The sequence below is a fragment of the Cotesia typhae genome, unplaced genomic scaffold (assembly GCF_013202065.1).
Source record: "Cotesia typhae breed Kobodo isofemale line unplaced genomic scaffold, CoteBio_Ctyphae contig_48, whole genome shotgun sequence".
Lineage (NCBI taxonomy): Eukaryota > Metazoa > Arthropoda > Insecta > Hymenoptera > Braconidae > Cotesia > Cotesia typhae.
In genome coordinates, this window is record NW_027423756.1 from 10,686,980 (window position 1) to 10,709,298 (window position 22,319).

Here is a 22,319-nt window from a genome sequence, read left to right on the forward strand (position 1 = left end):
TAACTGCGCAAAGAATCTCTTTATAAAATCTCTCATCATTTAATTATCTCAGAAGGATATAATATTAAAAATAGACCCAAAAACCGGTGATTAAATTCAAAATTGATGCATCGCGATAATTGTTAATAACACAGAGTGGACAGGTGACTTAATTAAAAAGCTAAAGCTCACATACAATATACATACAATATTCAGATACTGTGAGCGATATAATAATAAATAATTGTCGGTATAATTGATACAGATAAAGCTAAAGAGTGAGAGAGTTGTTATCTTCAGTCGAAAGGGTGAGAACGAAAAAAATGATGAGCAGCTGGCTCTGAAACGCGATAGTGCCGGGACATGCACAATAATCGGTTAACAGGTTTTATGAACCTGTAACGGTGAAGTGTGGACACGATGGAAGCCTTACTCAACTCCATACTGAGCTAGAGCCGTCAGCACTTACACTATACCACCGGGAATTAGCTACTGTACAACCTCATCCAGCATCACTCGGTTAAGTCATCCTATCTCCTTCTCTTCACTCTCAGCTCTGTTCTACAATACACGCTGTGCAATATTTAATATAAATATATTTAGTAGACCGTCACGATAAATTTACTCCTCATTGCTTCAGTGATGATCACCAATTACAATGTTGGTGCGGTAGTATTCGCGGATAGAAAAATCTTGGGAACGAGTAACAGTCCCCGCATTCTCATCAGTGACAGTGTTGGTATTGACAATAAAATTACAGTACATGTTACATGTATGGTACATGTATGGTCGTTGAGTCTGTAGTATGACCAATAAAAATAAAAAAGGATGTCAGATTGCCGCGGCGTAGGAAGTTACGGATTAAGTTAGGAAGTCGACTGTTAGCATGGGATTAAAGAGCAAGGAGAATCAACGAGACGGGTATAAACAGATATTTAAAATTTATATTTAATCGACGGTCATTGTTGCAATAGAAAGTAATTGAAATAAAAAACAATTATTGGCTGAAGTCGAGTTACCATAATACCAGTTCAAAGAATTATGCTCGAAAAAATGGAGCACGTGTAAGGAAATCGCGTGTCCAAGTTTACGGTACGTGTTATCCGTGGTCATCGTACTATACGCTGGGTGGATTGAGTAGTATGTATATGTATATATGTATGTGTATGTCTATACATGAGTTTGCGACTCCGGAGGGTGTGGGTGGTGGATGAGACAGCGAGTATTAGAGTAGCGGGTGGAACCTTGACCTGAAGCTCAACTCAAGCCGGTTTGTTTGGGTTCCGCCTACATCAGACCAATAGCGGATCAAGCGCTGCTCGAAAACTTTTGCACGCGACAATTTATCAACTCCTAATATGTACGAGCGATATAAAGGTGCAATATTTTAATATTACTGAAATTAACAACGTATGGTAACTTTTAGGATTTTTTAACAAACAAATTATTAAATCAATTAAAAATCATCACCGCAAATTTTTTACAGTGTATTAATGACAGTGATATTATTTGTTGATGTATTATAAGAAGTACTGTCACAGTGATGGATCGTAGAGCTTACGAAATAAAATGGATATCAAATATATTCTACCGTAGGTTATATTAATGATTAATTAATGCATGAGAACGCTTGCGCTCGCAAATGCCCGCAACATCTGTTGGTTTTTTTCGAGATATTAGACTGGTTTGAGTGATATTTTGAGCAGGACAAATAAAAACTAACTATGTAATCATCAAAATTCATAAAAAACTGATGGATTAATATGTGAAAAAAATTAAATGAATAAAAACTATCATATCGGGGTGGTTTTTTTTTAAATAAATAAAAGTTCGAGTGAGGAACTTATCAGTTTTCAAAGCACACACGATCTACTAGAGTATCAATATTTCATGGAGTTCCCGAAGTTGGTTCAGCCAAGTTTTGAATCCGGAAAAGTTACTAACCGAACCCGTAACTAGATCTGAGTGGCAAACAGTATTTCAAGTTAAACGCGGTAGTAATGCTGGTGGTGCTCTGGCAGCGAATAGGCCCCACGGGCGTTAAATTCAAAGTTACGAGTGGCCTCCAGAGAGCCCATCTAATATCTGCCCGGTTCGAACCCTTAGGAATAGAAGGAACCTCAACTGCTCTCGCAGGCGGCCGGAGAAATAAACTAAGGAAAGACCCGCCGAATTCTGTTCAATTAAATTATGTGGATGTTGCCCTTTTTAAACGAACCGCGATATTACCGGGTCTCACCCCCAGGCACCCTTTCATTTTCCATTTATATCTTAATGACTTTCGCTAACTATTCCAGTGAATTTTATCATCATCCTCACACTTTATAATTATTATAAAAATTTATAAAAATGATCAATTATCTCGAGTTGAAGTTAAAAATTTTAATCTCATAAAATTTTCTTTATAATAGTTTATCCGTTAAGAAATTACGAAAATTGCCGTATGTCAGTAAAATGTTAATAATTTATAATTTTTTATTTTTCACATTAAAATTTAACGAAAAACAAAATCTCTAGACTTACTTCATACGCAGATTGTTTTATTTTTTTTTCTCTAGTACTTGAAGTAATAGTATTAAAAATACCGAATTTTCCCAGTTTAATGAACCAACTTAAGAGACAAGTATTCTGTGCAGAAAGATTGACGAAAAGACAAAGAGCACAATCATAAGGAAAAGTAAAAGGGTTCGTCATAAAACCTCTATACTCATGCTCATTGGAGGCAGCTGCTTTACGGCTTTAGAGTGCCTTCGCACTGAAAAAGACCCTCTTTAGCAGCGAGTGGAAGAGCATGGTTGTCTTTTTTCTCCTCTCTGTCTCGAAGTGACGACCAGGAGGACAGGAGGAAGCGGAGATGGAGTAAACGAATGAGAGTACAGCTAACCCGAGAACAGAGTGGAGGTATTACATAAACACCCGAATAGGAAACCCGGCGTATAGGTGATGCAAGGGCGTTGACGTTTGTGCCGTTATCGGGGTCAGGGTCGTCGGTCGTGCATACAAGGGTTGGGAAATCCACCAGTGGTTTTCCGACTCGTCACACCGCCCCGCTGGGAATTTGGGTCGTTGATTCTTCGTGTCCTTGGTACACAACAGAGCGATATAAACAGTAGTCCTGTTCTGTCCTCTCTTGACAATATTTGTCCCTAAACCTCAGCTTTACCTTTGCCTTTACCACATTCGTTTGCATTATGTTCGATTTGATTCAATTCCATTGTTTACACGTCTAGTCCATACAGCCCGGACTACCTGAGGCTTGGTACCCGGACTATCAGAGGAAATTCAAGCCAATACAAAGACCCTAATCCCCAATAGCTAATAACCCGTTGCTGGAAGCTGTGGAGCTCGAACGTTCGTCGAAGGAAAGAGCAAAAACCAGATGAAGTAGAAGAGCTCGGGGCGATTCGTGATATGAGAGACCAAGACAAACGTGCCGACAATGCGCGGCGCCTTGCCTCTTTTCACATGTAGTGGCTCGTGCCAAACTCACACATATAATACTCAATACGAGTCACATACAAGCTACCAGTCGGTTCTCGGCCAAATGGGGGAGTACTTTGGATATACAATATACAATATAAAATATAAATAATAAGACCGGGGTATCCCTCACTAGTTCGTAGTCCCTTGGCATTTCGGCAGTGGGTCCCTTCCTTCTTTTCCTGTTATTTACAGACGGTATTAGTTTATAGAGAGCACTGATTTTATAAGGTCAGGGAAAGTAAAGGTAGTTTTAGATGCCCCTGGATAATTATCTGTGGTGTTTGTGTATAAGTTATAAGTCAGTTTCTAGTGTGCGAACGGTTGGGTGTACACCCTCGCATGCTGAACAAAACCCCAGACATTACACCTGGCATGTCTAGACGTCTTCTTAAAGACCGGGTGCTCGTACTATTACGATATAATGAACTGATCTCTATTTTTCTTTTTCTTTTCACTTTATCGGCAGGGCAAGGCCTAGATTTTTAGTTTTATTTATAGGATCGATGATTTTTATTTAATGCCTGGGGTAGATAATGTATCGTAAATTTTGAAGGTTCGGACTAAAAGTGTGACTATTTTAAATTTAGCTATAGCTTTTTTGTTTTTGTCGAAGATTTTTAATATTAATTTTGGTGGAAAAATTATAAATGGACACATCGCCATATCAGGCCATGTATGAAGAGATTTTTACCGTCAATGATACTTTATAGAGTGAAAAAGTGGACATAAATAGAATGAGTTTAGATACATGACATTAGTTGCTGAGTAGATAAAAAAACTGACCTATGACATGGGAACGAGCGTGTGCTAAATAAAAAAGTGGAGGGTAATGGGCCCTCCTACCCCTTGCTATCGTCTTAAGATATCAAATGGCCGAATATCCGAGTAAAGTCCCCTCGGAGACATGTGCCACGACACGAGTTATAGGTCTCAGCGTGAGGCGAAAGACCACCATCACCAGCGTATCAGAAAGGAAAGTTGCTTAACCACCTAGCCACCCTTTTCTAGCGTACTATAGTGATGTAATGTATCGCTGCCCTCGCCCGAGGTAGAGGACCGAGAGTAGAGAATAGTAGTCGAACGAAAACGTGCTGGTACTGAGCGGGTCATGAATGAAATCCCTCCTTGGAGGGTCGAGTGCTGGCTGGATATGCTTGCCGCTGTGGCAGTATAGCTCTGTCGACCCTCTTTACCCATTCCACCTTTATATCTCTGTCGCTGTATACGTACATTTATATCTATATACGTTTATGTATATCGTATATACTATACGTATAACGTGTGCTATTCTCATGTGACTCCACTTTAGCGCTACTCACTCAGTCAGAGAAACGAGGAACAAGTAGTATAGAGGAAAATCCCGCACTCAACAATAACACGTCCACGTGGACATTCACGTGTGAGACACTGGTTGCATCTACTTTTTATTTGTTTTCATTTTTTTACTCACTCGTTTTTTTAAATTCAAACAGCTGAATGATTTTTATTGAATTTAAATCTTAATTTCAATTTTTATTTTAATTTAAACGAAAAATGTTTTACTGGTTTTATTTTCCACTGATAAAAATTTTTTGGTAAAATTTTATTTTGTTACTAAATTTTCAGTTATTTTGAAAATACAAAAATCTATTTGATAATTTTTATTTTTTAGCTAGCATATTCAAATTTTAAATTGTAATTTGTACAAAACAAAAATTTGAATTTTTGATATTTTTTATGATAATCATAAAAACTTTTATTATAGATTTTTTATCCAGCTGATACTTTTTAAAAAAGCCTTTGAATAATGCAATGAATAATAAAAAAAGTATTTTTTACTAAAGTTGGCATGTGTTTTCATTAAAGGATGCGAACTGTAATTTAAAATAAACGTAAAAATAAGGAAGATATTACATATATTAGCAGAAAAAGGCCATGTGGGAACATTTTTACCATCAAGGCTGGTAAATGTCTAATAGATTCAACATAAATGTGTAAACTGTCATCGTCCCTTTGACATTTAATCAACCTTGGTGGTCTACATATGCGTGTATCCAAAAATAACCCAGTATAGATGTAAAAAATTAAATTATTTCCTATCAATAAATACTCATAAACAATAACAAGTACAGTCAATCAAGTCCAATAAAATTTCACCGATATCCATAGCTTAAATAGTAATCTCAAGTTTGTCCATAACTAAAAATATACGAATAGAAATACATATATAAATGAAATAGTTGCGTAGGCCGATGAGAAAGACCGTGGAAAAAGGGAGAAATCCGAGAATGAAGGTCACGATATACATTCGCACTTGGTCTATTTCTGGCGACGAATGCGGAAGAATTTTCTGTTCTATTCGCGGGGGGTTAAACAAATCGCCGGACTTAACTAAATACCTAACTAACCCGGATTGCGTGCTCCGGGTTTCTCTCCCTGTTCACAACACACATTACACCTCCCCACTTGCTTAAACCACCGGCCCGAAGAGTTTAAAACACCAAAATATTTTTATCAATTACCCACATCGGCTTCTCAAACTCACCTCTTGTTAACTTTCTCGTAAACTATATAATTAGCTTCTATTTTTAACCAACCATTATAATTAAAACTTTATTTTCTCTGTTTCTCCTTATTGACTTTTTTTCTTTTTTTTTTTGTTTTATCCTTTACTCATTTATAATTGAAACTTAAATTATTGGGTATAAAGTTCGCAGGTGAAATTTTTTTTTGTAATTAATGTTTGTACTTTAAAAAGTTTTTTTCCTTTTTTAATGATTAACAATTACATCAAAAAGGGTAAAAAATGTTATCAATATTCGATCCTGGTATAAGGTCGGTTAAGCGTAAAAATACAACAAACTTCTATAAATATACATCGCGTAAACATTTAAGTTCCCTTGGTGTGGCGACCGCTCGAATTCAAGGGAAAAAGGCGTGCATCCTGTATATGCGTATATATGAAAATATTAATGTATATATATATATATATATATATATATATATATATATATATATATATATATATATATATATATATATATATATATGGTTTTAAGGGCGTAGCTACAGAACTTGCATACACAAACCCTTACATACATTCGTATGGTATAAATGTATATAGATTGGATGGCAAGCCGCGAATATTGCCGAGAAGGCCAGCTGCAAGGCGCTCGAGCGCGACCGTGCCAAGACTTTTGTATGTGTATGTATACTTGGAAACGTTGTAAAAATAATTATTTAAGTCGTTACCAAAGTATACTTACGCGTATACATGTCCATATATATATATACAAAAATAGTTGATTGGAGTTAGGGTTAAGGTAAAGGCCGCATCCGGGTCGTTCGCGACGTCTTTTGTTGTCTTAAGCCAATTATCAACTTTTGTTCATACGCGATAATCATTTTGGTTGGAGATAGTAATTATTCAATTATATCCGATTGTTACTTTTATTGTTGAGGTTTATGGAATGGTAGTTTTGGTAAAAATATAGATACATTTGATTTATGTATTGTTGAAATTTTTCTATTGTCAGAAGCCCAAAAATGAATGATTTTTTTTTTTGACAAATAAAAGATCTTGAGGACAATAGATTAAAATTGGATCAATTTTGAACTTAATGATTTATGGTTTAATGGTGGGAAGAATATTTTATGAATTGTGGTCGCTGATTAATGGACTGAAATGTTTTTTTTTGTAAATTGAATTTTTTTAGAGAGAGAGAAAGTTTATGGAGGCTATTATACTAGTTATTTGTCACTCTAGGATCGATATTGATTTAATAATAAATAAAAGGTATTAATTTTGTTTTTAGGAAAAAAAAAAATTGAATTTTACATTAAAAGCTAATGGAATATTTTTCGAGAAAATAGCAGAGTATATGTATTGGTTTTTGATCAATGAGTAATGTGATAACTTGATAACGAATGCTGCAGAAATTTGTTAGTGCAATTAGGAGTACACGTATCGGCTATTAACAGGTTTGTGATGATAGTTAATTTAGGTTTTAGTTTATAGTTTGGACGCAAAGTGGAAAGTGGAAAGTATTAGATTAGTTTCATGAGTTTGTACTCGAGAGAGACAGTAATTTTTGATGGGTATGTATGAGTCTGTACGAGACGGCTGTCAATATAAAATTATAATCGGGCTTAAAATGGGTTGGACGTATCATGTGTGTGACGAATTAAGTGAACGTCGTAAATTTAGCCAGGTGATGCGGACATAATGCTAAATTATTATTGTTAGTAAATCGAGCGTAGCGGTGAATTGATCTCGTGGCGAAAATTAAATCGATTCGTTGCAGACTTTATAGTTTTGCAAAAAATAGAAAATTTTTTTCCCTTTCATTTCTATTCGGCACACGACAATAGTCTATTTTCTGGAAATTAACTGTGACATTATAAAATTCTCCTGCTATCAAGAATTTTTTTTTTTTACAAATTCATTATTGTTCAACTTTTTTCCGTGCATACAAGAATCAAACATCAAGTTTTGCGACGAGTTACTCGAGTGGAAACAGTTAAACTTAAATACAAAAAATGGCTTATCTTTACTTGAAGTAAGACATTACGTTCCGATTTTAATAACAAAAATGTAAAAAAAAAAAAATCACCATGCGAGAATTCACGCGCTAATCTTCAAAATCTTGATCCCCAAAAGAACTTGTTAATTTCGTACGTCAAAAAGGAAAGATTAAGATATTTGGAAGCCGCTCTCGGAAGGGTACGGCCACGTCAGCAATCAAAAACGTATAATTTATAAATACTCATAAAAAACAATAAAAAAGTGAAATTTTTTGGTTCGTTGACCTGATTTGAGTGCGAGTTAACAAACTGGAGTCCTCTTCCGGCGAGCAGCGTGTAGCATGCAGCATGTAGCGGGCGGGCCACAACAACCTGTTCTAACCGTCCATCAAGGGTGTTCTAATGAAAGCAACGGCTCTTTCGGGCCGCCGGCCATCTGTCGTAGACACTCAAATGAAATGGTTTTGCCGGAATTAAAGTCAGCTGATAGGCATGCATGCACTCTTACATACTGCAGACTACACCCATACTATGTAATACTATACTACCACGAGCTGCTGCTCGGTGAATAAAACGGGCCAGTCTTAATTCAACTTCTCTTCTCTTATTTTCTTGGCCATTTAGTTTTTATCTCCTTACTTACATTATTACACTTTTTATTTTCACTTTCGCGATCGAAAGTCCAGTCAAGTAAGACTTATAGACCCGAACCGTCAGACAAACACACACTGATCCAACATGACGAATTATCCTTCATGTCTAGCAGCTGCAAACTATTACACACATACATACACACACTCGCATACTTAAAAATATTTTTTTTACTTCGAAATAACCATTGCAACGCTTAAATACTTCCGATCACCATTATTATTTTACTTAAACATATTTTTAAAGGTCAAATTATTATTTATTTTCTTGCCGCCTAAAAATTTTTAAAATAAATACTGATTAAAATCACCAGTCATTTATTTTTACTCACTAACTAAAAATGTCATTTATTTTTATTTTAGAGGAAATCCGGTTTATTTTAAATATAATTTATTACTTTTTGTATTTTTAATTACTCCCTTTGTCTTTTCCTAGTTCTGGTATTTGGAACTAAAACATTTTAAAATATATAAACATAACATACATATTAATATATGTACGACATATTGTAAATTTTTTACGGTAATTATTATTATAACATATGGAACAAATGGTCGGTATATATATTTAATAATAAACAACAAGATCCAACTGTCGTTTCCTACTTCATAATAAATATTTTTTATTGTTAACACATCTATCTAGCCATAGAGCTTTATCAAAATAAATTCCTTGGAGAAGATAATTAGCAACGAGATAGAGAAGACGATACCGGGTTAGGTGAAAAATATTACAGACATTTTTTTATCAATTAGCTTTCATCAGCCAGCAGCAGAATTCGCCGTCCGGCTACTGATGACTCTGATTGTTATTATTTCTTATTTTTATTATCATTATTATTTATTCGAAATATTTTAATTATCTTATCGTTAAATCGTTGACAGCTGCCGCGTGTACGCGCGTGCTTCTAATTGGCTCAGTGTCTTTCGCGTTAGTAATATATAATGCGAAATACGGTATTCATAATACACTTAAATTAAACTACAGTCTTTAAAAATTAAAATTAGCTCCAAATGAATATTTAACATTCTTTATGGACGTCGCGTTCAAAAATTACAATATAAATATGAAGGACAAATAAAATTATTTGAATAATAATTACTTCAGCAATTATTAACTACCTTTCATATTTACTTTTACAGATTAAAAGGTAACTGATAGCTTGAGATTAAAATCAACCAGAAAATAATTAAGGAGATGACCGTAGGCAAAGTGTCGCATGTCAATAAAAAATTGATATAATTAAAATAATATTTTAACTGTGTTTCACTGTATTTATTATATATTTGAGATTTTATTGAAGAGATACCGTCATAACTGACAGTTTTATTTTAAAATGTTCTGTTACTTTCTCAATTAATTTTTTTTTTTTTTTTTTTTTTTTTTTTTTTTTTTAATGATTCACTATACATAAATACATTTTTTAATTGCTGATTATATTTTTGTGTATATGTAATTCATATTTTTTGATAAATACTTTTGATTATACATGAAGACAAATTTCATATGTGAAATCACTAACAAATATACTTCAAAAAATTTATCTCAAATACAAGTTCATAAATATTAAATCTATTAAAAATCGTTCACCTCGCAAAATTTTTACAGTGTATGATTAATATCCAACTCATTAATATTTTTACAACAAAGAATTCAACACTCGACGGATTGATTTATTACAAAAAAATCTATTCTTACATGAAACCCAAAGTAATAATATAAATTTTCCCGCGAGCCCTTAATCCGCTTTATCTCATTAAAACTCGGGCGCACATTTAAAAATTGCTTACGTATTCATTCTTCCATAAGAGGAGACCGGTGGTAATCCCAGCGGGGAATGACCAAACGAGTAAAACCCCGAGGATCCCGTACGTGTAATAGGCGAGAAAATGTGATATCTTTTCCTCTATTAATTACGCTCTGATTCGCGCCCTTTCCGCATCACATCGCCATTGACCATTCCGATCCTTTTTTTTTCTTTCCTGAAAATTCGCCCGATGTAATATTGACATTTGCTGCGTACTGTACGTATGGAGGAAGGCCCTTTAATCCTCCCGTAACATGTGTATAATATACCTGCTGACATAACACCATGATATTGATGCTGCTGATCGTGTGGTGTTAGTGAGAGCCGGGAATGCTGGTGGGGTCTGTCGCATATAATACCAGGATTGCGAGGGAAATCCGTGACGATGGTCAAGGAGGGTGTTGCGTAATGTTATGCAAGGGAAACTAGTGTGTAATGGGTGAAGAAAAGGAAGTAACGATGAAAAAAACACATGAGGTAACCTCTGAGGCACCCCTGTCTTTCGAGCGTACGTTTATTTAACTTAATGGAACACGGATACTTTTGCGAGGTGTGAAAAGATTCTCCTGGGTTATTCCCTAAGTGAAAATATTAAAAAGGTACATTACGTTCATGTGTATCGATCCCGAGTAATTTACCCTTTGGCGATAAAAGTTCCGAGGACTAAGGAATCATTATTCTCGTTTTATTTCTTGCCTTTACTTTAGTTCTTTACTTTTGAATTCCTTTATTATTATTCACTTTAAAGGCAGTAATTACGCTCAGAATTCAATGAAATAGTCACTTCAATGCAGTCCAGTATAATGTAAGGCGTGGAATCGAAAGATTCATTTGCTTTAAAAATTTGAAATGAGATTTTTAATTTATTTTATAATTAGATATTTATTGAGTTTAATTGCAATTTCTGAGGGGATAAAAAGTGTCGGCTTGCTGAATTGGTAATTAAATTTTTAGTTGAGTACCTTTGAAAGGTAATTTAATTTCTTGTGCAATGGCCGAAAAAAATCAATTTTTCTTTGACCGTACAAACTTACGCATGCGTGACAGTAAGTTTAACGGTTTTTGGTTATATTACACATTTTTTCCTGCTGATACGTAACGTAGGTGCTGCAGACATCCTTTTTAGCCGCCGAAGACTTTCACCACCGATACACCAAGCGGTCGGTAAAATGCCTGAACAAAAATAGCAGATAGTGTAGATTTCTTTTGATATTTTTTTCTTTATGATCGCTACCTTATCTACGCTCTGTCAGTTTGTATCAACTGACAATTTTTTTCTGTTTTATAGTCAATATTAATTTGTTTTCTTCTTTTGAAAAAACATTTAAATTTAACAATTTTTTAACTTTTTGTTACAGCATTTATATCACTTGCAAACTGCAGACGGCACTTTTAGAGAACGAGGGAGAGGCCGAGGAAAAGGAGCTGGGACAAGAGTAAGTGATTTTTAAAATCATTATTTATAAATTTTTTATAACGATTTATAAGAAAAAAAAACTTTTAATCAGATAAAAACTTAATTAAAGTAATAAAAAATATTGTAATCTCGGGGAAGCAAACATAAAAGCTCAACGATCATAAGTAATCCCTTTTTATAAAAATTTTTTTAATGAAATATTATCCATGATTAAGCCCGTTTGTGTAAAAATATCAGCACCTTGATCTCATAGAGCTTTGCAGCAGCAAAAAAAGCTTGTATACAATCAAACCCATTTAAAAAGACCGGTGTATAAAAGCTGAAAAATATCCGCGCAAAGGATCCTCTTGTTGCTCAAGAGGGTGTGCCTTCCAGCTGTTTGCTAACAAAAACCAGCCCTGTAAAAAAGGTTAAAAAATCATCGCCTATTCAGCAACTTAAAATTTTTCCTCTGTCAGAGGTTTTTCCGTTTATCCGAAATGCGGGCCACTTTGAAGCCTAGAAGCTAATAACAAAATTCACCGTGCCTGCTATTAAACAAGCCAGATTATTGATCGATTGTGCCTCGGTACTATACGCCTGACTGAGGGAGAGGTACGGCCATGTTTAAAATTTTATCATTTCCAGCCTCTGGCGGTAGCAGCCGAAACTACTCCACACACTCTTATCTTGCACTACACACAACACAACTAACGCTTAACACATTGGAGGTTCAAACCACCATTTTATATACACACAAGCTTTCCTATTTCTTCTTCTTTCAATTTCGTCCTCTCCCACCCGCGGCCCTCTTGTCAACCTTCAACCTCATCTCACCGCTCAATATTTTTTATTGCATTTTCTTTTTTCTCCTTTATTCATTATTATTATCATTATTCTTTTTTTATTATTGCTATATGCCTTTTTTTGTTTTATACCCACGTCAGGCATTTTCAAACTTAAACTCTCGTATTTTCAGATAAATTTCTACTTCCTACGACAAAGGTATTAATTATTGTCAGGGTTACTATTTTTATTTCATTTATTTCTCTGTGCTCTGTAAATTTACACATACATTAAAACTCCAAAATAGAAGTCTCTTTAAATTTTAGCTTTAATTCAAGCTCTTTTTATTATCCTGCTATTTATAGAAAATCATAAAATTCATATTCGCTCAAATATATACATAGAGATCGGTAAAAAATACGACGCGATAAAATTTTAAAGTCCTCGAGCAAACACTTCTATGGGAGAAAATTTTATGAGAAGAAAATTGAGAAGATTGATTTTCTCTACTAAAATAGATACTTCAAAATTGAAGATAAATTTTATCTTCAAACATACTTTCTTTTATAAAAACGTTTACCGACATCAAAAGCTTTTTTAGTTTAATTTTTTCGTCTTCTTGAGTACTCTTAACCGTAAAATTTCTCCATATTAAATAAAATTTAAATAATGCCTATTTACATTTTTATAATAATTATAAATTTATTTAAAAAAAAAATTTATTCTTTACTCTACCGAATTTATTGCGTCTCACTTCACCTTCTCCCTCGCCAATAGCTCCGTACTATATACACACATAAATATGTACCGATGAGTAATGTTATGCTATATCAAATATTTGTACACAATTATTTATATTTACATTATTTAAATTACGCAAATACTCATCAGGTAATATTTACATTCGTAATGTTTATTAGCATTCGCCTGTTTTATAAATAATTCTTTTTTTTTATTTACTTGCAATAAATAAATTAAAAAAAATACCCCTTGAGTTAAACATTTAATTTATATTCTATAGTTTAATTAAAAAAATAATACCCCGAGAAAATATATTGCAAATAATAAAAGTAAAGATAAAATTTACATTTTTAATTATCAAACCAGAATTATTTTCACTGCGAAGGGGATTAGCTTAATAAAACTCGCTCGTAAATAACAAAATAAAAAGTATAGAAAAAAGTTCTATTGAAATAATAATATGCGCGTATATAATTTATTTTATTTATTAGATTAATATAAAAGTACAGATGACTCATTGAAAAGAATCCCTTGTATCAGTATCTTGGGAGAGTATGGACGCACAAAACTAGTTTCATACAATGAATCTGCATCACTAAGTTATGTTATTCGGTGGATGGTATATATAGCACAGTAGTATTATTTATTATATATATGTATATACAGTATATATCGTCACAGTGACTATAACTTAAGCGATGGAGAACAAAGGAAGCTGATACACGTCTGCCGATTCAGATTGCACGTGTCTATTTTAGTTCACGTGCATCGACGTATCATTTTATAAATATATATATCGGAGCATCGATAAGCTTCAATATTTCATCTATTGTTTTTTTATCTCCGACATTTTAATAACATTATAAGAATAAGATAAATAAATTCCTGATAGATAGAATGCATCGAAAAGTGAAATGATAAATGTTGATGGTGTTTAATACTTTTTAAATATTTTAGTTTTTTTTTGTTAATTCACGTTTTGTTTAATCAACGTCCAATTGGTTTTACCAATTTATAATCTCGTAGAGTTTAAATTAATTAAACGAAATGGGCGAAGAGCGTAATAGTATATACATTCATCACGGTTGGGTATAATTTCATTTTGGTGAAGCTCAAGCGAGAGACAGAGACGGTTATATACAAAAACGATCGATTTTTATGTGTACGTAAATCGTGCCCCAAGCTTCTCGGACTATTATTGCATTTGTGATACTCGAAATATATATATGTATTTATATATGAATCCTCCCTACGGCATTAATTTAATGAATGTTAAAACTCTAGGGATTACAATAGTGTAATATACTAAGGCTATTATTTTACTTTTTTTAATGCTTTTTTTTCTTTGACATAGACTAATTTATTTATTATTTTGTTAATTATTATTTAGATTACATTGTAATGTCAAACATTTTCACCGCAAAAAACGGATATTAATAATTTTGGAGACTACGTATTTTTATCTAAAAAATTGGTAAAAATAAATTTCTTTTTTTCTCGGTATAAATATATATCATGATTAATTATCAAAGGAATAATTTTTTTATTTAAAAATAATGAAATGAATTTTTTTAGATAAAAAATTAACTTCATTCTTCATAAATTTAAAAGTTAAAACAGAAAAATAAAATACAATTAGATAATAGTCGATATCGAAGAGATAAAAACCGGAAAAGCAGGGCAAGAAATCACAATAGTTTATAAGGGAAGGCAAAACTATGTAAAACACCCTCGGGATATCGTATCTCAGTGGAAACGCGAGGATCTTCAGACGGGCCATGTAGAGAGAGCTTTTGCGGTATATAGCGTAAGTTGGCGTGTTAACAGCGAGTCTGGTAAGAGTAAGAGTAAGAGTAAGAGTCGAGTCGAGTCGGCGTTTGAGTTTGAGTCGGAGTGGCTAACCGTAGGTCGGGTACACACAACACACAGCCAACCGTACTCGAGACTCGAGATTTCTTGTAGTAGCAGGGATGACGCGGATCGCTTTACACTTTACACCCGCAAGCTCCTACCCGCACCGTACCGGGTCTATCTGGCTCAACAGCTTTCCCGTGCACGGTAAATGCCAAAAGAGCTATCTGCTGGCGAACACCACGGGGATATATCGCTCCTCGTGTGCAATACGAGGGTGGTTATTCACTATTACTAACACGATCTGTGGTACTATACTCATCCACTCATCCACTCATCCACTCTCTCTTTTACTCTCGGGCAACTTGTTGCCGCAATACATATAATACTAAATTTGTTAATACACCGAATCCCTTTTAATTCATCCCGTTCATTCCTCATTACTTATACACCTCTTCATTATCATCATTGTAATTATAATTAAAATATTTCACGCTCATTCCACTATTGAGTAAACAAAATATTCAAAATTCACATACATTTTCGTTTATTGTTCAACTAAAGGTGTTAAATAATTAAATAATGGCGAATTAATACTTCTATTGTTTTTGACTTGAATTCTCAAGAACGTGGGCAACAAAGAAAAATGTTCATTATTTTCTATCAGCTAAAATTTTTTCTGTCAACACTCTGGTAAGATTTTTTTCATTTCCAATTATTGCAAGCTGTACTTCATCCTGCATCTTACGAAAATTTTTTAGAATGATTACACATGTATTTCGAGGAAATCCCTCATACAGAATATCCAGAACAGGATAAGTAAAGTACAAATTAAAGTATCATCTAGAACATCCCGGATGGAGCTTGCAAGGAAGGAATCGGGAATAGGAATAGGAAGAGAGCAACTGAAGCGAAAGAGAAGCATAAAGGAATTGCCGGAAAGACACGAACATTTCCGAGTGGCCGGGTGCGACGCTGTTCTCCTACGGGAGTTCCCGAAGACACGAAGAAACGCACAATTGACGCGCCGCGACTTACAAACCCGATGCAAGTGTAAGTGTGGTACGAGCAATACAAGTATTGCCGGTGAATTTCGTGGGGGTTCGCTGCGCGTACACTCTAAGCAGATGTGTGATAGGTAGACGGAATATTCGCGAGCTCGGGTAGGTGAGCATGTGTGTGTCTGCATGGGGCGCAGTATGGATGAGAGGGATAGGACGAAATAGTGAAAGAGAGAAGCCAGAAAGAGACAGAGAAAGTGGATTCGAGCGAGAGGGTACTTGCAGACGCGGACGGTGAAGTGAGATGTGCACGAGGTTCGGTGTAGAGAGACGGCACGCGCGGAGGATAGTCGCGGTTCCTCTGGCTCATGTACCAGACGCATTATCCCGTGTGCTCCGACAAGTCGCGCGTATTTTTTGAAAGTATTTATAAAATACCTTTTTAATGCTCATTACACGAGTCACTCGCTGATTTTATCATTTTTACTAACAGGTAGATATTTATTTATTTTTTCGTTAATTTTGTTTATTAAAATTTTTTTTTATCAAAGAAATGCATGAGTTTCTTGATAAGATGCACGGGTATTATTATTAAAAAATGTAAAAATTTAATATATTATAAATTATAGGTATATAAAATAATGAAACATAAAATTTAATTAAAAATTAAAGTGGAATGTATATTAATGTCAGTGAGTTGTGATAAGCGCAGGAGCATCGTGGTACGTATACGCCGGAATTTGCAATAGCGAGGAGGAGAGAGAGGCTGGGGGGAGGGAGAGAAAGAGAAAGAGGAGGAGAGAGTGTGTAAGTAGTAGTAGTAGAGTATAGAGAAACGAGTGGAGGACGCGAGTAGTATAGAGGACCCAGTACGAGGAGTCAAAGAGCGCAGAGACGGTAGAGCAAGAGAAAGACGGGGAAGAAGACTCCGAATAAGAAAGAGAGAAAGAGCTGAGTTAAGAGTAAACGGAGGAGAGCCGAGAGGCTCACGAAAAGAGGGAGTAACGAAAGAGACTGGCCAAGGGAGAACACAACCTCTAGCACGAGGGACCTCGAACGTGGACGACCAGTTTAAACTCCGATTTATCGTGATCAGTGATTTTATTATATTATTTCTCGCGGATTAAATTATTTATTTTGTTGCATAGATTCTAATTGCGATTAATTATTGTTAGTGTCTAAGGATAGTTGGTAGTTTTTATTTTTGAGGTGGTTCGAAGGAGTAATTAGAATTTTAATTAAAGTACCGGATTCGCGGACATTGAAGGTTTTTCAGGAAATCGATTCGCTGTTTTTAAAAAATAAGGTGAGCTTCCGTGGTTTATTTTTTTTTAAGAGTCAAATAAGCTTGTAAATTTATAATTTTAATGATAGTAAGTAGGATGTTTATTTAGGGAGAGTATGAATGACAAATGGCATTTTTTTGGTTGTTAAAATCTTAAGTATTTATAATTTACGAACTAATTTTTATTAACTGTCAGCCGGTAGGAGAAAAATAAAATAAATAAAAAAAGGAGAGACGGTTCAGTGAACGCGTCGAGGTCGAATTGTCTCTCTCGCTTAGTGATTTTGCAGCGCGGGAACGAGAGTGAGAGCGTAAGTCGGAAGAGAGTTGAACAAAATTAATTTTAATGATATATATGTATGTACAAGCATAAGTATATGTACAAGTATACGAATCTCCATATACATACATACATACAAGTATATAGATATTTATATTATGTGTATAAAAGTCTGAAAAATTTAATTTATCCGTGAGTTTGCAACTTTGATATTAAAATTAATTTCCTTTTATCTCTGGCTCCGTTGTACTTTTTTATGAAACTTTTGGTATCTATATTTGGATTTTAATTTTTAATTAATTATTTATTATCCCCCGAAGTGCCTCCATATTATATTTTCAACAATAGCCGAAAGTAAGTGGATAATTTTTTGACGTCTACTCGGGCTTTAAGAGCTGAAATTGCTGTTGAGTGCGACTAGTACTTGAAAAATAATTTTTTAAAGATCGCAGTTGTATTTTTTAATTACACTCAAACTAATAAGTCTGAGATTAAAAAAAATTTTTTTTTTTCAAAATTTCCATTTTTGTCATTTGAAATTTTTCGGATTTGACTTAAATAAAAAAAATTTTTTTGTACTGAGCAATTTTTTAGATGATAAAAAAAAAAAAATTCATACGTCTAAAATTTTTTGGTTATAAAATAAACAAATTACAGTTTTGATAAATATAAAATATAAAAGCACGTGGTGTATCCACGTGTTTCTCTATCTTGTCAGTGTCAAAGGGATAGCCCAGTAGTAGATAGAGTAGTCAAGTCAACATAGCTCAAAGCTTCCACTTCTATTCGCTCAGAGGACGAGATAAGTAGCCGTGTTATATGTTACTACCACTCTCGTATCTTTCCATCTCTTATATACTATTGCTCTATCTATCGCTTCACTCGGTATATACTCACACTCAGACAGCCTATAAGACCTGAATCTTAGAAAAGCGAACATCAAGATTCCGAAAAATTAATATCACGATTTACGAATTAATCTTCGGTACTGAGTGCCGAAAATACCTAAACATGAAACGAATAAAAAACATTAAAAAAAATCGAGTTCACAGTCCTCTATTCTCATCATTTTTTACAACCATTTATTCCTCTCGAAATTATGATTGACAGCCGAATGAATTCGTCCATTTATGACAGCTCAATAATTTTGGTCTTTTGTTGTTTTCAATTCTATTATCTTTTTAAAAAAATAATAATGACGGATAAAAAATTGAAAGCGTTTTTTTAAATTTCCGCTAAACGATAACGATTTTACTCATTATTTTTTATTGTAGAAAATTTATTAAAGCGAAAAATACAAGAGCGGTGTATTTATACATATATATATATGTATACGCAGTACAGTGTAGAGCGGATAGAGGATTTATCTTTTGAAATAGGTATAATATTTATATTGTTTGGAGTAGCTTTATTGCAGACATTGTTATTGGATAGCTTTGAGGATTATAAAAAAAAAATGAATTAAAAACTAGTAATAAAATAATAATGATGATTATTATTATAATGGATATAAAATTGATATAGGATTTAATGGGCATGGACACAATAGATTCAAATTGCTCGAGTAAGCCAGATTAACCGTTTGAATTATGATTAGTTTATATTAATAACTCGGTGAGAGAAGCTGTTTGAGCCTACTATGGGATATTCTAGCTTTAGTGGATCCTAATGCTGTAACCTATTGATAAGGTATTCAGATAATTTATTCTGCTGTAATTAAATAGTTGTATTTCAAGTTGTAATTGATAATATTCGAAACCCTTATGATTTGATATTTTAGAAGAATTATTTCAAAAACTTTTTATTCAAGTCTAACGCGTGGAAGAATTATGATTTAAGTTTTTTAATTTATAAATTGAAAAAAAATATACTTTGAAAAAGTTTAAAGTTTTAACTTTTGTTTATTTGCATCTCAATCTTATTTTGTAATGATTGATGATCGAAAATTTATAATTGAGTTTTATTAATATTACAAGAAATTGTAAGAAAATATTTTAAAAGTTTTTAATGAAATGGATAATAAGTAAAATTTATTCTCAACAAATATTATTTTAATGATTAAAAAATAGTCAAGTATTTTAGAAATAATAAAAAAACTTTTGCAATCAAATCAATATTTTTTTAGGCTATTTTAAAATCGTTTTCTTATTTTAAATTAATATAATTCTAAGAAAAATTTCTTCAATAACATTTAAAATACACTCGATAAAATATTCAAGAGAAATAGTTTTGACTAAAACAGCATTTAGTTTACTAACTAAAATGATAATTTTCCCATAATAATAAAATAAAAAACAATTAAGATTTAATTGGCATAAAAAAACATTTACACAGAATTCCGCTAATGGAAAATTTAATTGAAAGCTAAATAAAAATATTTATATTCCATTTAGTTATTTGTTATTTTTAATGCCTCACTTTATTTTCTATTATTTATACTTTTTATTTCACTGAGAACCCGTGAGTGGTTGCCGGATAACAAAAACATAAAGTAAATGTCTGGATTTTTTAATGCCTTTTTTGCAATGCAACCAATGCAACCCGAGCGAAGAAAGAGAACAAGTAAAGATAAGAGTATACTTCCCAACGTCGAGAATTCATTAAGTCAAGTACTTATCAAATGAAGGGACCGGTCTAGCTCTACACAATGCTCCAGCTAATTTACCTCAAAACTAAATTTCAAATAAAAATTCAATAAGCCCAAATTATATACTACCCTAAAAAAAAAATTTTTTTTTTAATCAAGACCAAAGCTTTTTATCAAAATTGCTTTTCTATTCATTTCTATATAATAAAAGATTTTTTTCAAATCTCTCATTTTTGTCTTGACAATTTAAAATTTTTGGTCAAAAAAAAAAATTTGTCCAACTTCTCTCTAAATTTGACAAATAAAAAATTTCTAATTTGATAATAATGAATAATATATTAATTATAAAATTCAAACCAAATTTTACAAACTCTTTTGAAAATATTTATAAATAAAAACTTACATTAAGATTGCCTAAAAAAAAAAGTCAAAATTTACAAGCAGGACTGGGACAAAGACAATAAATAATCCCGTGGAACAATAAATAACAATAGCATTAACAACGTACATAGATAGACCCAATAAATCAAATAATATAAATCAACATATATCTTGGACATATATAACCGAATTCCAGCGGAAGGTCTGATCGTTGGCTTCCGGTTCGGGCGAGCAGCCAAGAGACGAGCTCGCGAATCGTGTGCGAACAATCCGTGATAATACGCAAGATAGAAATATCTCCACTTCCGTCTAATCGATATATCTTTTATTGCCGCTAAAAAGTTGCTCCATTATTTTCCAAAAACTCTCGCGCTGTTGCGTATTTACGAAAATATTTTTGCAAAGACAATCGTCAGATACAAGCCAAGCGACGCAACAGTGACATGAAAACAGAGAGTAAGTTTTCATATAAATGATGTACAAATCATTTGAGTTGAAGTAGAGAAAATAAAACCGAGCGGGTATAACGGAAGTAAACAAACCCACTTTGAACGGGAACTTCAGTCTGGAATTTCTCCTGTTTTAAACTTTGCTTCAACTTCCCTTTTATTTTTCTTTGCTTGCATGTAAAGACTCGAGAGGAGGTCACGCTCTTGAGTATACGAACTGGAAAATACAAGAGTCTCTTTACTAAATTTCCTAGAGAAATAGATGAAATAACCTCCTCGACGAAAGCTCAGCTTAGTTATGTATTTTATATAAATTGTTGAAGTTTTGATCAAGTATACACAGCTCGACGTATTTATATGTCCGTAATATGTGGATATGTATAGTGTATAGTTGCGTACTTTATACGAAAATTTTAAACATATACGGTGCACCAAGAGTATGCTAAACTATGGGAAAACTATTCCGAGCTTTTACTTAGGTCTCATGTGTATAAATTATTTCAAGTTTGTGTAATTGGGTTACTTTGTTTAATATTACAAATTAAATTTTGTCTTTACTTTAATTTTATTTAAATGGTAATTAAATCTTAGTGACTTTAATTAAAACAAAAATCACCATACTTTCGTAAAAAAATTTTTTTTTTAAAATAGGAAAATTTTTAGATTAACGAATGAAATATTTACTTAAAAAAATTTTTTTTTATGATTACAGAGCTACAGAAAAAACATAGCTAGGCAAGTAAGCACTCCAGATAGCGTGCCAGCAGGCTTAAGTCCGCAAGGAGGCATAGGAGGTCTCCAGCAGCACCAGCCTCAGCAACAGCAGCAGCCACAGCAGCCGCCTCAGCAGCAGCCTTTGCATACAGACCCGATGCAGCAAACAAAGGACAATCTAAACTCCGCGAGTCAGCAAGCCGGAGCTCTCAGGAACGGGAACCCTCCACCGCCAGTTGTTTCCATGGTGAGTTTTATTAATTACTTACTCATTTGTTAATTTCATCGAGTACTGCTCGGAGAATTTTTTAATCAACAAAAAAATTCAAATAAACGACCGAACTTTGAACATTCAAACAATTCCGTAAACAAAGTTTAATAATTCTAAAAATCTAATAATTCAAAGATAAAGTTCCGGACTGGTA

General features: G+C 33.3%; 1 protein-coding gene and 1 long non-coding RNA gene across 4 annotated transcripts in view; one reads left to right on the forward strand and one right to left on the reverse strand.

Moving 5' to 3' along the window:
- LOC141529640 (uncharacterized) overlaps window positions 1-22,319 on the reverse strand; it is a 163,959-nt gene that overhangs the window by 63,573 nt on the left and 78,067 nt on the right. The gene's annotated exons all lie outside the window — the stretch shown is intronic.
- Tet (tet methylcytosine dioxygenase-like) overlaps window positions 1-22,319 on the forward strand; it is a 59,501-nt gene that overhangs the window by 21,162 nt on the left and 16,020 nt on the right. The window contains exons 2-3 of one of the 2 annotated variants that reach the window (XM_074246267.1): window positions 11,782-11,859; window positions 21,893-22,141. In XM_074246267.1, coding sequence (XP_074102368.1) covers window positions 11,782-11,859; window positions 21,893-22,141 — 327 coding nt within the window. Of the gene's footprint in view, window positions 1-11,781; window positions 11,860-17,228; window positions 17,505-21,892; window positions 22,142-22,319 lie in introns of those variants that run through there. The other variant, XM_074246268.1, reaches the window with a different exon arrangement.